The sequence below is a fragment of the Neocloeon triangulifer genome, unplaced genomic scaffold (assembly GCF_031216515.1).
Source record: "Neocloeon triangulifer isolate White Clay Creek 2 clone unplaced genomic scaffold, ASM3121651v1 ptg000015l, whole genome shotgun sequence".
Taxonomy (NCBI): Eukaryota; Metazoa; Arthropoda; class Insecta; order Ephemeroptera; family Baetidae; genus Neocloeon; species Neocloeon triangulifer.
The window spans coordinates 422974-440241 of NW_026775557.1; the positions used below are offsets into that span (position 1 = coordinate 422974).

Sequence of the window (17268 nt, forward strand, 5' to 3'; positions counted from 1 at the left end):
TTGCACTCAATAATTCGTTCAATAAAACCAAGTTATAATAGTGTTTAAAATTAAAATGAATTGAGGTATGTCTTAATGTTTAGTCAGGCAAGCCCTTTACTTGGGAGAAAAATTCCACACCGCAACAGACTTTTTTAATACACCGCGCCTGAAGTTGAAACTTGCGTCACATGCATTTTTGTTGAACTATTTTTATTTTTTGAATAAATTCCATTTACAAGCCCTAACAGGTCGTTTTTCAATTATTCAAACAGTAACAAGCAATTTTTATTCAGTAATAATAAAATTTATTAAATATCAAGCTAGAGCACAATTTTATTTTGTTAAATTATACAAAAGAGAAATGGCATCGGACAAAAAAGGCAACCCAAAGGCCCAAAAAATTTAAATACGACAAGTTCCTTCACGGTACAATTATATCTTGGCTAAATGTGGTTGATGATTTATTTTTTCTATTAGTGCAACATATATGTATCAATGTGATTATATATAATAAATTTAATACTCGACACATTCACTCAATTTAATCATACGAAACCGCTTAAAACGGGCAAAGCCATCATTTTATGAGGCGATCCTGTTGGGAAAAGGAGGCAGTTCCCTTCTGGGGGGAGGCAGGGGTGGAAGTGGAGGCGGCTCCCTGGGTCTCTGCAGAGTTTTGCTGACGTTGTTTTTGGAGGAAAGATCCAACTCGGAGGATGACGAGCTCTGCCATGCGTTTTTCCTCCCGCCGGTCAGAAACCCACTCTTAGGTTTGAATTTCAGGCCCCAGAGTGTTTTTGACCTCTTAACTGGAGCGTTGGTTGCTCGCACCTGTGGAATCTTTGACAAGGAGGCATAGTAGTCGACCAACTCAGGATCATTGTTGTTCTTTTCGACGTCGTCCCACAACTCCAGGGCCGACTTGTACAGCAGCCAATTGCGTTTGTCGCACTCGGCAAACGTCTTCACTGGGCTTGGCATCGGCATTGTTTGCATTGCAGAGAAGCTGTTTTTGATCAACCTGAAAGTTAAAATTTAATCAATCATATTGAATAAAAATTAATTGTGTCAAAATGAGTAAAAAATTCATGACTCGCAAGTAAAATATTAAAATTTTTAATTAAAACTTGATCAATCTAATTTAAAAAGCATTACGGTATATTGTTGTTGTCTTCGTAATCAACTTCGGGAAGAGCTGGGGGCTCCATGATGAAACCGCTGTCACTGCTGCTGTACATGCTGCTCGAGTTGTCGATGGATGGACTTTTCTTCTCGTCCGTCGACCAGCTGGGCGTCAGGATCTGTAGGGTTGGCTTTTGGATGGTTTTGTTGGGCCTGGGTGCAGAGTTGGTGGGAACAGGAGGAAGGTTTAGGTGCATGTTAGATGAGTTAAAAGAAACTGCTGCTTCCTGATGGAGAGTCTGAAATAAAAAAAGTGATATAGTTTAATTTGTAAAGATAATTATTTCCAAATTTTACAATATTTGGCAAATAATTTAGAATTATATAGCATTCTATAGCTTAAAACATGTGTTTAGTACCCCTTCAAAGTAGCAGAATTATATTTTTCACATCTACCTTTCTTACAACAAAAATTGAAATAATATACAAATTAAGCAAAAAGCATAAAAATTTTAAGTTGTTTCAAATTAAGCAAATTATTTTACACATAGTTTTAAAACTAAACAGTCAAACCTTATGTTGATTCCAGAAGGTTTTTGTTTTATATATTTGTTTTTAATGTTGATGTTAAAAGAGGCATTTTGTACTTCCTAGCCTACAATACCTTTTTAAAGCTGGGAGCATGCTTGAGGTTTGGCAACGACAAAGCACCATTTATAGCTTCCAAATTACCCGCTGAACGGAAGCTAAAGTCAGAGTTTCCAGAATTTCCCGAGTTTGGTGTGTCGGACTTCTGCAGATTGATGTGACGCTGAGAGGGAGAGCTGCAAACAAAATTCATATTTATATTAATTGTAATAGAAATTTAAAAGTATAGTGAGTACATAAAAATTATAAGCACTGCAGTACGAAAAAAAATTTTTGTGCAACCCTTTTAAAATAATAAATATTTATATTATAAAATCAATTTGATCTCTTTAAATTGATTTTAACAAAATAAATTATTGTCAATAAGTTATGAGATATTTTTGTTATCAATCGTACTCTAACCAAAAAAATTAATTAGAAAATAAATAGATTAGTGTTAATTTCTAATCTCACCTGTCATCCGAATCATTCTGTGAAACCATCAGTTCTGTGTACGCCAAGGGGAACCAACCGCTGCGCTGAGTTCTCATGTTTTCACCAAACTGCCAACCTTTGTTTCTCTCGCCTGCGGACGGGCCAACGATTAATTAAATCTGTGCTCTCTAAACAAATTTCAAGATCAAGTGCAATTTACCCATCAGGGCTATGACATCGCCCTCGAGGAAGCTGAGCTGGTTTTCGCCGCTCGAGATGTACGCGTACAGGGCACGGGCCAGTCTGCAGAATTTCTCGTTGTTTCTCTTGTTTCGCGAAGCGCTTCCGTCGTCGCCGGCGGCGATCGACTTTGAGCGGTGGCCTTTCTTGTACTGCTCCAGTTCTAAAAATTTCACCGGTGATAGCAGCAAAATTAAAAGAAAGTGAATTTGGTATAATTGCCTTGCACTATAGATGAGTGGTTGCTCGTCAAGTTGAAGTCGGACTTTGTACGTGGCAGTTGCTTGGTGTGCGACACCGAGTAGCCCGAGTCACCGCCGGAGCCACCCTTCTCGAAGCAGTGCGCGTCCAGGCTCTTGGCCTTATGCAACTGCGACACCACTGAGCAACTATCGTCCAAGTCCTCGGTTGAGATGGACGTGCGTGGTTGCGAATAAATGTCTTTATCCGGCCAGTAAGACAGTTGCTGCCAAAATTTGTTTATAATTTATTTGTAAAATCATCATTTATATTGCAAGAATTGTGATACAACTTTCATAAAATCACAAATGTATTTAAATTTAATGAAATGGATTAATATTTTTGTCAACTAGCTCAATTTTAATGAATTTAACTTTTTTTATTTTATTTTTTTGCTTTAAAATGGTAGAATAAAAAGAAGAGTCAGCAGTGCTTTACAGTAAAATACTATCAGAAAATTACAAAAACTCAATTATAATAAGGGTGCGTCCAGGAAAGATTTGAGGGTAAATGTTAAAAATTTTTCTTGAAAACATGCCATTCCAATTTTCAAGTATGTTGTTGGGGTGGTCAAGAGGCCTCGCTCACCAAATTTTCAAGTCAAAATAAGGGGTGCTTTTCCGGGAAATCAGATTTTTCCAAAAACAAAAAATATGGAATATCTTTGCTCCTATTGAGAAATTATTAATGATCTTTTCACTTCCAGACGTAACTTTTTACGCCCGACAACTTTTATGTTGATAACTTTTGCGTAGGTCAAAGGTCAAGGTCACTAAATTGCAAATTTCACTTTCTGACGCAATTTTCGCAAAGAAGCACCCCTCAGAAATTTTTCGCAGTATAGGAAAAAATGTAGCCCCAAGTGTGTAGAACAACATCCTTGATTTCCAGAATGGCATTATTTTTAGTTTTTTAATTAATTTTAAATGAATATTAAAAAACAATGAAAAATCGCTTTTCCGCAATAGAAAGTAATTTTCAAACAGCGATAACTCATTTTCTGTTAGAGATACGCAAAAATGTTATAGAACAAAAAGGATTTGTTTTGACTTTTTGCATCCAGCCATGTATTGTTTATACAGGTCAGGTCACTTGGGGTCATTGACCTCGGTGACCTGTGACCTCTAAAAATAATTTGTAGGAAATGAGCTTATTAAAACCATTCCATAAAATAGTTCTTCTTAACTATGTGCCAAATATTCAGTAAACTGCTCTTTAAGGTCACAGGTCACCGAGGTCAATGACCCCAAGTGACCTGACCTGTATAAACAATACATGGCTGGATGCAAAAAGTCAAAACAAATCCTTTTTGTTCTATAACATTTTTGCGTATCTCTAACAGAAAATGAGTTATCGCTGTTTGAAAATTACTTTCTATTGCGGAAAAGCGATTTTTCATTGTTTTTTAATATTCATTTAAAATTAATTAAAAAACTAAAAATAATGCCATTCTGGAAATCAAGGATGTTGTTCTACACACTTGGGGCTACATTTTTTCCTATACTGCGAAAAATTTCTGAGGGGTGCTTCTTTGCGAAAATTGCGTCAGAAAGTGAAATTTGCAATTTAGTGACCTTGACCTTTGACCTACGCAAAAGTTATCAACATAAAAGTTGTCGGGCGTAAAAAGTTACGTCTGGAAGTGAAAAGATCATTAATAATTTCTCAATAGGAGCAAAGATATTCCATATTTTTTGTTTTTGGAAAAATCTGATTTCCCGGAAAAGCACCCCTTATTTTGACTTGAAAATTTGGTGAGCGAGGCCTCTTGACCACCCCAACAACATACTTGAAAATTGGAATGGCATGTTTTCAAGAAAAATTTTTAACATTTACCCTCAAATCTTTCCTGGACGCACCCATAAAATGTTTAAACATAATAAAATTAAAAATTCTAGAAATGTTAGATTTAATAAATGTTAAAATTAATAATATGGTAACAAATTTTTTTAATTAATGTTACTAACCTGCATTTTATTTGCAAAAGCCAATTCCACAGTGTCAGGCAGAACTTCCCTGTTCCGAGCAACGTCGCGCCAGTCGTCCATGTGCCGCTGCATAGCGGCACTTCCAAGAGAGTGATAGGATAGTACGTGTTTAGCCAAAATGCACTGCCGTTCCAAAACAAATCCGTATCGTCGCCGTTCTTGAGTTATTGCCTACGATTATAAAAAAATTGATCAAATTTCACAAAAAAAAAGACGCACCGTTGTGGGACTAAAAATTAACAAATTGGAAAGATTTTTTTTCATTAAATGTCAAATGGAGGGAAAAATTGAATTAATTTCAGTTCAAGTGAAAAATTAAATTACAATTTTACACAATTATAGAAAAAATTCATAGCTGTACTTTTAATGACCGGAACACCTTAAAATTTTAAATGGGGCCAATAAAAAATACAAAAGATTTTCTCAGATTTTGTGGCTTGTAAATTAGCGTATATTATCGATGATTGCAAGGTGGTCCACTTCAGGAAAAGTGAAACAAGATAATAATAGATTTGAATTGCCGACACGCCTTTTTGGCGTTGTACACCAGATTTCAAGGTTATTCTCCACTTGGTTATTAAAAAAAATATACCAAAAATAATAATAACCAATAATTAAAAAGCTACTCACATTCTTGAGTCCTTTCTCGCAAAGTCCGTCCAGCTTGGTTTTCTCCTCCTCAAATGCCTGCATGTCCTGCAGTATTTTAGTTTAATCGATTACTGAAATCAACCTGGCGAATCCTTACCCTGAGTTCCTTCGAGATGGCCGTGCCCTTGCTCTTGTTCTTCTTGCGATGCTTCTTCATGGTGTTGGCCGCTTTCGAGTACGTCTCATGCCGATTCTTGTGTTGGTTGCAAAATTTCTTTTGCTCCGACTATTTAAAAATTAGAATTGAAATTAAAAAGTAAAAGGTATGTAGAGATGGAATATAAAGGAAGCGAACTATTGACCTGCACAATTTTTATGTCCTTCTCGAGGTTGTTCTCCAACGGCACGATCAGGTCAACGTAAAAGGCTTTCAGCTGGAAAATTCATTAACGTGTTTGTATTGATAGGCCAATAAATAAATAAATAAGCTGCGGCACTCCCGTGAAATACTTTTAAATGTTTCGAAATGCGTGTCGCTCGCTCTAAATACCTTCGATTTATTTTTATATTTTCTCACTACGCGTTGCAGTGGAGTAAACGTGCACGTGTATTTATTATATTTAACACATAGTAACGTGTGCTTCCGCCTAATGCGGACCAATCTCGTTAACCGTCACACGCGACTGCTTCTAGAGCAGCAGAAGCGTTTGCATGATTTCTTTACAGTTATCATCATTCATGATTTTGAATGGTCGGAGCGACGCATTCAAAATCACTGCTCTACACCTGTAAGTTTTTTGTTCTTTTCGAATTAACTTACGACATTCATCTGCTGAGCGTGGATTTCCTGGTACACCTCCGCGATCTGCATCAAGGATGTTCCTGCGTGCAAATTGGAAAGTCGTGTTTGTCCATTATTATTGTTAAATTATTCATCTCAGCAATAGAGTGCGGTGGCAAATGCTAAGGAAGGGCACAATAGACGGTCTGAACAGACATAATAAGCGCCTCCATTATTCATTATCTGATTTCAATACTAATATATTCGCGTGACGTGCTCTATGGGCTTGTAAATTGAAAATCGCTGCCATTTTTATACTTTCAATGCATCTTTTAATTGTTGTTTTTTTTTTTAAATTCAAAATTGCAATCTCATTATTTTTATTTTCAATTAGAGAACGTTGATTGATGTTTTAACATTTTATAAAATACAAAATTAAAAAATTAATTTTCATAAAATAATTACAAATAATTCATTAAAATGTTACAAAATTTTAAATAATATGAAATTATGTAATAATTTTTTTGTTTCAAATAAGTAGATACTGACTTGCAAAATCTTTATAATGATTTTATTGCTAAATAAAATTTAAAAAAATTTTGAATTTACATGTGGTGAGGTTTCTAAAATTGCGGCGGTTGTTCATGATAAGTTATGATCAATGCGTGGATGGCCGGTTGATCACTTTTGGAGTTTTCCAATTTCGACGCACGCATTGTTGCTCAAAAGTGAAATTGTTATTGCGAAAGATACAAAACGCCCATTGACAATAATTTGAATAATCCCTGTGAGTATATTCGAGCATTGTGAAACTTGATCTTGTGCATAAGAAAGAAAGAACACCCGCGCCTTACCAATATTGTTTTGGCATGCATGAGTCGTCGTAAACGTACCCGGACACAAATACTTTCGCGCTTAATTTTTATTTGAAAGGGCTTTGGATACAAATGCAAAACGCAGGGTATATAGGGGAGGAAAAAAGATTACACACTCGAAAGCAGAAGCAGGGCAAATTGGATGAGTGACCCAATTGCAGCTGCACGGCTTCCAATTTTCTGCAGCCGAGTGAAAACACAAATGTGTTGTTCGGGAACGAAAAATAAATTACTGAAGAGCGAGTGTGACGTGTGGAAGAAGCGGCAGTAGTTTCAAGTTAAGATAGCTAATAGGCTCTCTTTTCTTTAAATAACCCGTCAAGTACTTATAATAGAAAAGATTTTTTATCTTTCGCGGGGTAATAAATCTTCTTCTGCGCTGCCGGCTGCTAAAAATACAAGAGAATGCCAAGTGGCCAGAAGGTCAAAAGCACTTTATTCGTGGGAGTGAAAAGAATTTGTTCTGTACTCGAGTTGCAATATTCGGCGCTGAGAGAAAACAACCAACCGCACCTCTGCTGGAATTAAAAAAAAACTATTTGCGATTCCACTCACCAACATCTGACGATCCGTGCCATGCACTCTGCTGAGCCTGTTGAGCTAATTTGGCAATCGCGTCAATGTACAATCGTGCTGCAGCTGCGGAACCTGTTTTGGCAACACACAGGAATTCATTTAGTTTGTTTGTACCTGAGTGAGCTGGGCATTATTGGCGATCGCTTCGTTCGTGCACTCGTTCTGATTCCGCATTGAAAAATAAAGCGACAGGCGCGCGATTCAAGGCTCTTTGCTTGAAAGGCGCCTCTCGTTCCTTTGTCTCGCACAATGAGTTGCCACTTCCGAATGGCGATTTATCTAAATCGCCTGAAGGCACCAATTCTGCTTGCATTTAATCACCATCTCAATTTAGATACGGACCTATTAATTAAGAGGTGTTCAAGAAAGCTAAATTTTATATCCGCATTTTGAATTTATCTGGGTTTTAATACTAATTAAATTTCACTTAGTTTGATTTCCATATAAAATCTTGATCTTCTTTAAATTCAATTTTGTATTTCACAGATGTTTATTGTAATTTGCTGGAAAAAAACATCTGTATCTCATATGTGATGTAAAGTAACAATTTAACACAGCCCACAGCCCCTTGAAGAAAAAACGCAACCGGGTAAACTTTGGTGTCCCGGGGGTTGCATAAGATTTCTAAAATCCAGCTTCAACCACCAATTTTATTATTATCTCTTTAGACATGAGTTATTAGAAATTTCACATGGACAAGAAGTTCCTCTTGGAAGACGTGTGGCATTGAGCCGCGAATTGCTGATCCTCAAATAATTACACCGTGCAAAATTGGAAGGCCAAAATCAGCACGCGTCCCAAATGCCTTTTTTTATTCTTTGCAAATTCTTGAACCTTTTCGCAAAAGATCAGGGAATTTCCTGGTTGTAATGAAGGGTCAAAATTATAAAATTAAAAAATAATGTTTTTTCAATAGACCCTGATTTTACTAAATTGACGGGGCCACCAATCACTTTTTATTTTATTTTTTAGAATAATAAGCTAACAAAAGAACCAAAGTTTGAAATGCTCTGGTTAATTACAAGCTACTTTCAATACTCTCGTTACAACAGTTTTATGGCACGTTATAAGCGTCTCTCGGAATTGTCTATTGTCGCTCGAGTGTGACCCACATTCCGTTTAGTGTTTGTAAAATATAAAAATTTATATAGCGTTTAGACCAAAGGACGTTTTTAATGACACTGAAAGGACATCAAAAACGTTTTAAAAACCTAACACGTTGCTTTTAATTGAATCGAAATGAAATATATGTAGTTGTCGTGAGTGACCGCCAAATGGCGACTAGACACCGATTAGAAAGGAGACCAATAACTTAAAAAATGACATGAGCAGACGGAAAAAATAGAAATTTCTTGTTTTATAAAACTAAATCATTTCATTCCTTAATAAATTTATCTTAAATAAAGAGAGTAAAACCAGCTTTTTCTTTTATGTAGTGATATTTTGAAATTTTGTTGTCAGTGTAGAAATTTTCTGAGGGCTTTGGCCGATCCAGTTAAAATCTTTCGTCAACCAGAAAAAGCTTTGAAGAGTAATAACAAATTGTGTGGAAACAATGAAGAAAAAGCAGAAGGCGCCATCTGCGCTGAAAATGGATTATCTGCGCCTGTCACATTGAAGAATGGCGGAAGAGACACACTTCACTATATATAATTTTTCTTTGTTGAATAAAAAACGGTTCAGTCAATAAAAACTGGAAACTGATCAATTGCGCGCCAGAGCGTGCCCCAATTCCCTCTCAACAGTTAATTAGCGGGCTAATAAAGCGATAAAATGTTTAAATAATTACCATGCAGCGCTTTGAGGTAGGCCTTGCCGGCGTTGATCAGCTGCCGAGCACCCGGATTGAATTTGTCCAATATGTTCTGCAACAAAGAGAAATCATTCATTGTGTATTAGTTACACTCAGGCAGGTAGAAAACAACGTAAAGCGCCGAGTTTGATGCTGCGCCGGTGAAGGGGACATTCGAGCAACCCGCCAGCTCTCGCGTATCCACAGTACATACACACTTTATCGCCACAATTTAGATTTTTTATACATCTCAGATCGAGCAGGAGGATGTGAAATTAACACCGTGCGGCGGCGGTGGCGAGCCAGTTTCTAATTTTGAGGAATGCAACGGACGGCGAGAAATAAAATACCCGGCTGCTCATTTTCTTTCAACCTGTTAATTCATTAGCACGCGAAGAAGTACTAAATACTTTTCGTTAAGAGGATCACTGTGAATAATTCTGGTGAAAATTTCCTTTTTTTTTTTTATAATTTTCCTTTTCAATTATATTGCCAACGCGTGAAGATATCTTCTCGCTATTAAAATGTTTGGTTTTTCGGAGAGATTCGCTGCTAACGCGTTTCGGTGCTAAACCCACATCTGCGGGACTGCGGTCATAAAACTAATAGCTCGTTAAAAGATTTCCAGTATCTATGTGGTCTTGCCTGGGAATTAAATTATGAACCATTTTATTTTCGTGTACAAATTAAGATAGTAGATTTTATATCTTCCACTAATCTATAGGTTTGTTATTCAAAATTATGTTACCAACCAATTAAAATTTTTATATAACCGATGAAAGTTGGTATCTAAATTATAATTGATGCATGTGGCTTACTTATTTCTTATTTCCTATCAATAATTTTGAAATAGATATCCGAGAGGTTGATGTCTTAAAAGTAGATCATTTCTCTAATACAAGCATTTATTTAGATTTTTTTGCAGTTATTGACAAAAGGATCTAAAAATTAATGTCCTGATTACGTGTTATGTCTTGAGGTGATTCAATCATGTTTATTTTTCAATATATAGTGCTGGTCATTTCTTGTTAATTTAGAAATGCATTACTCCTTGAGCAGAGCTTTGCTAGTTATCTGCCGCGAGCAGGTAATTTCTCGAGCGCAAAACCGCACAATTTGACGAAATTGAAATCACTTCACTCTTGTACGCAACGAACTAATTGAAATTATTTTGACATATATACTGGAGGTAAAAATCGAGGCGTGAAATTATGCTTTTAATCGAGCAAACAAAGTTTCGCAAGGTATGCATGGAGCCGTAAATTAAACACGAATTAATCTCTCGCGGGATGACAACGGGCACGTGACCTTTTTCTCGCGAGAAAATTAGCGGCTTTGTTGTGTGGTGCAACAAAACAACAACACCAGACGCGTGCTAATCTGGCGGGAATTATCATCTAACTCGCGACCAGGGCAGATCTACGCGTGTAATTTGAGGTTTTCGCCCACAAAACTCACGAGCCGAGCACCCGCGCTTAATTAGCTTTTTTGTTAGATCATCTCTCAACAGCGAAAAAACAAAAAAGCCATTCAAGGTGAGCCTCCAAGAGTGTGTGTGTGAGAGTCTCTTCTGCACAAATTAATGGGTGTACAATTCCAAATGAGGTCAATGTCTCTCTTCTTCCAATACTTGCAATAATAACAATATTATCCTTTCTCGGGGACGACTCTCGTTTTCGAATATTGCCTCACTCGCTTCTCATCGCATGTGTGCCGAAGATGGAAAACGAAGATGCGAGAGAGTTTATCATCAAATCCGCTCGGGGTTATGCGATGAGTTTCATTTTCCGACGCATTCGCGCTCGACCCATTTAAAAGAGGAGATCGTTTTCATCTAATTAGACAGTCTCGGCTGAATGAAGAAGTTAATCCGCACACACGTCAAGATGAAACTTTTCCATCGTTATTATTAGCAATTCTGCTCACTCACGGCCACAATGGGTGTTGTCATCGCGCACGGCCGAATTAATAATAAATTATAAAACAATATTTGCGCGCACGAACACACTTTCACTAGTGATCAAAATTTCTCGACACCCGAGATATTGTCTCAAATAATAAGTAGCCTCGACACCGAATTAAAAAGCTTTTGTTTTGTGCGAGCTGAACCAAGGATAAGTCACGAGATGATTATTTTGTATTTACTCTTATACCAGGTTTTTTTTATACAGAAAGGGAAAATAAAAAGAGTCAAAAGTGCTGAGCGCTCGAGAAGCGTGCAGAATTCATCTTATCATTTTTGCAGAAAGGAAGTGAGCCAAGTGAGCAACTTTTATTTTTACTTTTTTTTTAAAAGATTTATTCTTACTTTATGATATAAAGCTGCGTCCGTCTGCGAGATTAATTAATTCATTCGTGCAAAAAATTTAGGATCTCCGCTTGAGGAAATTTTATGGTAGACAAGGCTTTACAAATTAGTAATTATAAGTTTTTTTTCTCGATTTATGATATTATTTTGCATTTTATAACCATTTGTTTGGGTTGATCATTAATCTTACTTAGTTTCATTGCCATTGATCAAAAGAACTAATTTTTGAACAACGTAGAAAGAAAAACAAAGCATGCAATGCGAAAATACAGCTATATTTGATCATCAAGAACAGAATAATCAAAGCGTTAAATTAAGGAAGTAACAGAGATAGCCAAAATTAAGAAAATAAAATGGCTAATGATGAAGTTGAAAACGCGAATTTGTAGTTTTTCTTGTACCGATTTCTTTAATCAAATTGATTGAAAATTAAATTTTCTACTGACTTATAATTTTCATTTAAAATATTGAATATTGCATTTTTCGATGAATGAACAATTACAATTTGTGATTCAATTGAAAAGAAATTGGATAAAAATTGATTAAAATTACAATATAATCCCTCTAAACCCTCTAGATAGTGAAAAAATAAATGTGATTGATTTAATTATTGTAGAATTAAGTCACCTTCCCAGTAGGGAAAAGATCTAAGATCAATAAACTTGCAATATACATTATAAACATCGATCTCAGCAAGTCAGCATATTTATTATTCTCAATGCTGGTGTTTACAATTCTTACAAAACACTTGAGCGTATGCATATATACATGTTTCACCTTTCCTTCAAACAATGCAAGCAGATAATCGAATCGAGAGATTTCCGCGCAGCCGATGCAAAGTTCTTATGCAAAACATCCGCGAAAGAATTTATTCTTATCCCTCGCGTTTCCCAATGCCTGGTGCGCCGCGAGGCACAAAAATTGTCATTATTATGTGTTGCTGAAATCACATAATAACAGAGTCGGTGTGCGCGCGAAATAATATAATAGGGCTCTCTCACCATAATAAAATAATAACGGCCAAACACAAAGACACATTCTCCGCTGAGGAATATAAAAATACAAAAAGAAAGAATGAAGTCGTGCTTGCAAAAGGCGCCCACTTGAAATATGCGTTTTCGCCCAAACCGTGGGTCGTTTTTTGACCAACTCGTATATGATATTTTAGAGGGCGTCTCATTGTTGTTGCCGACAATGACGGTGGTCTCTCTCCTTTTGACTCTCGGATATGGCGAGAGTGTCGGCAACTTTCGCCGTGTTTTATCAAATCACCGCTCATCTCCCGCGAGTACTTTCACCTCCACCGTGCAGCCGAGCAATGATATGTACCCACGACCGAGCGGCTTTTCTCACACACAATAACCGGCTGCTGAGGAACAGCATCCGAAGAGCCAGTTTGTTGTTTTCGATTGGTCGTTGATGGAAACGGCACGGTATTTAATTACATGCGATTTCTTGTGTGCATGTGAGAATAGGTAGTTTTCTTTTTCGTCTTTATAATACATATGCATGCATTCGATTATTGATGAGAACAAGAGCAAAAAAGCCAGCACGTTTTCACCACAGCAATGCTGACTCGGCGACACCTGAACTCGAAGCGCATTGTTCGCCCTGTTTTTTCGTCTCGTGAATCCGATGACCTCTGCAAAATTGCACGTCGCGTGCATTGTGATCATTTATTTGCGGTGCACAAGTAGCGCCTTTCATTCAAGTTTCGCTGCTCTCTCTACCCGCGAGGTGAAAAAAATTATAGTGTGTGAATCTGAAAGTCTTAAATGATGATATTTTTGTCAGGAGAGTCTTGCAAATATACAGAGTAATTTATAAGCTACATACATTCTGGCACATCATTTCAGAAATATTAAAATGCTATTTTAAGACACACTTATCTCATTGAGATATCTCGTAGATATATCAATTCCAAAGAACAGAGCAAGTTTGTTTTATAACTTTGAAAAAACAGAGATTGTATAATTTACAATTAGGTTTGAAATTAAAGCTTATATTAGCCGTCACTACTTAATTTTATAATTATTAAATTATATTAAATAAAAAATTTAACAATTTAATAACAAATAATCTAGATATATGAGAAAATTAACAGTATTAAACGGAATTAAATTAACTTTAGAGATCCTAAATAAATAATAAACATAATAAATTATTATTGTACTTAAAAACGAGCTTATCCTCAACTGCTTTTTCTCCTTCTCTTACAATTAGATCATAATAAATTATGTTCCCTTTATCTTGTAGTTATTATTATTACTATAGAGTTTTTTTTTTTTTATAATTTCGTGTTTTATATTTTAAAAATGCTATTTAGTTCCTTATAGTTAAAAAAAATTTAAAAGATGTATTAAAAAAGGATAGCACGAGAGAACTGAAAAAATTAAAATAGTTTACTATCATTTATTAATGCACTGGTTTTGTACAACAAGTTAAACAAGCATTGGCATTTTTATTTTTATTTGAAAATATGTATAACAATATAATTATACTTGTCAATTTTAAGAGAAACGCCATTTCATAAGTTGATAATCTAACACTTTCAAGACCCAGTCTGAAATGAATCAGGCCGAATAGAAGATATTTGTATATCTTTTTGTAATTGAAGCTTATAAGAGTAGTTAAGAAGCTAAGAAAAAGAGAGACATTCTAACGCGCGCACCGGAGCCGCAGTCATTATTCAGATGATCGACAACGCACTTGGAAACAAATGGACTGGAGAGTTTCACATTTTCACTGATTCTCAATTGCAACCGCCGTCGCGCAGCTGACGGACTGTCTTTCTCTCTTTGGATGGAAATAAACACGACAGGTCGATTGTTATTTGTCGTGCTTCTTCTTCCGACCACAAGCCAAGAATAAATACACGCACGTACAAAGAAATCAAGAACACACAACATGAGAGCGCAAATAAGGTTCTCCGATGCTTTTTGTGCAGCTTCTTCCTCGGAAATGAGTCGATCTTGTCAACAGAGTCAAAATGAAATGAGGATCGAAACTAGCGCACCAAACAAAAAGCGGCCGGCCTGTTTTGTCTCGTTTTATTTTATCTTCTTCTTCTTCGAGTATATGCGTGTGTATTAAATTTTAATTGCGACCGACGAGTGTGTACTTTTATTTCACGTACGTCCTTATTTATTTGGTGGCTGGGCGAATTTTTATGGCCCGCAATTAAAGGACGAGAGCAAACTGGCGCGGGGTTTTACTCGCGGATGTGCCTGCGAAAATAAAAAGAGCGTCTCTCTCTAGCGAACGAGCAGAGGTTCATGAATTTTCATCGCTCGACGATGAAAGAAAATCTGAGAACTGCAATTATCTTGGCCATTTTTCGACCGCGTTTATCTTTTTCTGACCGTAATTACGTTTAATTTTGTGGCAGCGTCGTCAGCAGAGCAGTGGTCTGCATTACTAATGCAAAGAAATAAAGAGTTTTTCACACGAGATCTTCCCAACTGATTCGGCAAGTTGGTTTATTGAAGGGGATATTATTATTATTATTATTATAATATAAAAATGTATAATATTAACTAAAATAAATAAAATATTGTAAATTTGCTTCAATTGCTTGTCATTAAGCTTTAATTTTTATTTCTATATAGTGCTATATAGTTTAGATATTTAAAATTTTAATTTTTTAATTATATTAATTATACATACATTTTAACATTTAAAATTTATTTCAATTTAATTTATCTCTTTGTTAATAAATTTTTAAATAAAAATATAGTATCAAATGACATACAAAATATTATTGTTGACTGAAATATGAACATCATGGATTGAGTATTTGATGCCATAGACTCTAGCTTTAATTATAGTCCAAAATGCAAAATAATTTCCAAATATGAACCAAAAATACGTGCATAAAATTTTTCTACTAAAATAAGTGCAAAATGTGACCTTCTTTAGCTCCTGTAATAAGAGAAAACAGCAGATCCTGTATTAATTTTTCTACCTTTATTCTCATTAAAATAATAAAATTAAATAAATTTAAAATGGCAGGAAACTTTATGAACAATGTGCCTGATAAAAAATGTTCATAAAAAATGTCTCCAAGGGAAACGAAACGTCTCAATAAAATTGCTTGTGCGCCGTCATCAAAATAAAATCTCGTCCCTGCAAGATTCCTTTGCAATCCTGTCACCCTATTCACTTGCAGATTAACGTCCAATTTCAAACGTGACATCAGCAATTTTACGCGCAGTTGAACCTTTTTATATCCTTCAAGAATATCGTGCACACAATTGTGTGTATATTTTTTATAGGCAAACAGGATTAAAGTTGGTTTTTCTTTCATCCAACTTGGCACAATCGCCAATTTTTGTTGTAGAAAAAGAGGAGCGCTTCTTTTTCAATATGCAACGGACAGCACTAGTTTTCTTTGTGTGAAAAAAAGCACACACGATGTCCGTTTACCAGTTCATGAAAAAAATCGTGTCTCTTTTGCACACAAAACGAATTCAGAGCGCGAGGAAGGAAGTTTCTCCCGGCAAGTGCATTCATTTATTCGCGCATTATTTATTTAATAAGGCCGCCGCCGCCGAGTCGCGTTTTATTTTATTTGCGAGAAACCTGCCAAGTGAAAATTATATATTTATATACCAATAAACGGGTGCATTGAGTGCACAGGGGAGAGGCGCCCATCCAACTTCCAGCAGTTGAGAGTCGATGGTCTCATTTTGCAAGTCGGAAAATGAGCTAAGATAATTGCAGTGAAATTATTTAATTAAAAAATAATATCAAAGGAAAAAAAGGAAATCTTAAGAGATCCTACATGCTCAGGAGTAAAAGTTTAAAAAAAAAAATAATTAAAAAAATTGTAGTTAACAAACCATTAATTTTTTACTCTGAAAAAGCCAAATTTCAGTTTCACCAGCTTTAAACTATTCTTTAATATAACCAATTTGGCAAAAAGAGATGATAAAACAATTGTTTATTTTTAAAAACTTTGATTTAATTTCGGATTTAATTATATCAAGAAAAGCATTGGAGTTGTTAAAATAAGGATAAAAATGAAAGGATTTTAATTATTGTAAGTGCTTATTTTAAAAGAAAGAGTTTTAAATTAGTTAAACAAAAGGATTTGACTGTGAACTTTCCTAAAAATTATTTTTTCAGTCTTTTATGTAATAGAGATATTATTTTGGGAACTGGAAAACAGTATGATTAGGATATTAGGAATAATTTTGCTGCTCTTAAATGAGTAAAAAAGAATTAATAAGGCACGAAAATTCGCAAAATTTTAGAACTCACTTTGTATATGCCGTCGACCAGCTTCAAAACCTCGTCGCTCTCCATGGTTGATGTAGGCGATGAATCTTCCAGTTCTCCGCTTGAGATTACAATTTCATCAGCGAAATTCACTTGGAGCAAAACTTGAAACCGTCAAACAAAGTCCTCCAGCCAAAAAAGAAAAAGAAAACGCCACTGAGGCGCACCAGACCAGACTTCGGAGGGACGGCAAAAGAGACTGAGAATAAAGTGTGAAGCCCGCGGTAGACGGCGCAGCCACGGCCACTTCGCATAATCACAAGAGTGGGAAGTGCTCATAAATCATGCGTCCATTTCAACTCTCTATAGACCCTAACCACGTGCTCTCATTCCATTATCATATTTTTTTTTATAATTTTGTACGCATTTCTGATGATAATATTCTAAAAAAATACTTTTTAATTATAATCAAATAAAAATCGATCAGTTTT

At 35.7% G+C, this 17268-nt stretch overlaps 1 protein-coding gene across 2 annotated transcripts; it reads right to left on the reverse strand.

Annotated features, from left to right (window-relative positions):
- Positions 1 to 264: 264 nt before the first annotated feature.
- On the reverse strand, positions 265 to 17042 carry LOC132202734 (brain-specific angiogenesis inhibitor 1-associated protein 2). Of its 2 annotated transcripts, none has more exons than XM_059629853.1 (14): positions 16820 to 17042; positions 9247 to 9322; positions 7437 to 7529; positions 6046 to 6107; positions 5588 to 5659; positions 5383 to 5511; positions 5265 to 5321; positions 4614 to 4805; positions 2629 to 2872; positions 2387 to 2569; positions 2206 to 2317; positions 1769 to 1928; positions 1138 to 1403; positions 265 to 1003 (listed from the first exon to the last, which is right to left on the reverse strand). In XM_059629853.1, the coding sequence occupies exons 1-14, from the start codon at positions 16862 to 16864 to the stop codon at positions 565 to 567; spliced, it is 2130 nt and encodes a 709-aa protein (XP_059485836.1). In that variant the 5' UTR covers positions 16865 to 17042; the 3' UTR covers positions 265 to 564. The 2 variants fall into 2 exon arrangements, with proteins under 2 accessions (XP_059485836.1, XP_059485835.1); XM_059629852.1 differs by having other exon boundaries at positions 5265 to 5330.
- Between the last annotated feature and the right edge of the window lie 226 nt (positions 17043 to 17268).

Excerpts from the sequence above, each read along its gene's own strand:
- LOC132202734 (XM_059629852.1), bottom strand. The coding sequence starts at position 16,864 with ATGGAGAGCGACGAGGTTTTGAAGCTGGTCGACGGCATATACAAA. Across the intron at positions 5,512-5,587 it reads AGGACATAAAAATTGTGCAG|TCGGAGCAAAAGAAATTTTG; the intron begins GTCAATAGTTCG and ends ATTTTTAAATAG. Across the intron at positions 4,806-5,264 it reads GCGAGAAAGGACTCAAGAAT|GCAATAACTCAAGAACGGCG; the intron begins GTGAGTAGCTTT and ends TTATAATCGTAG.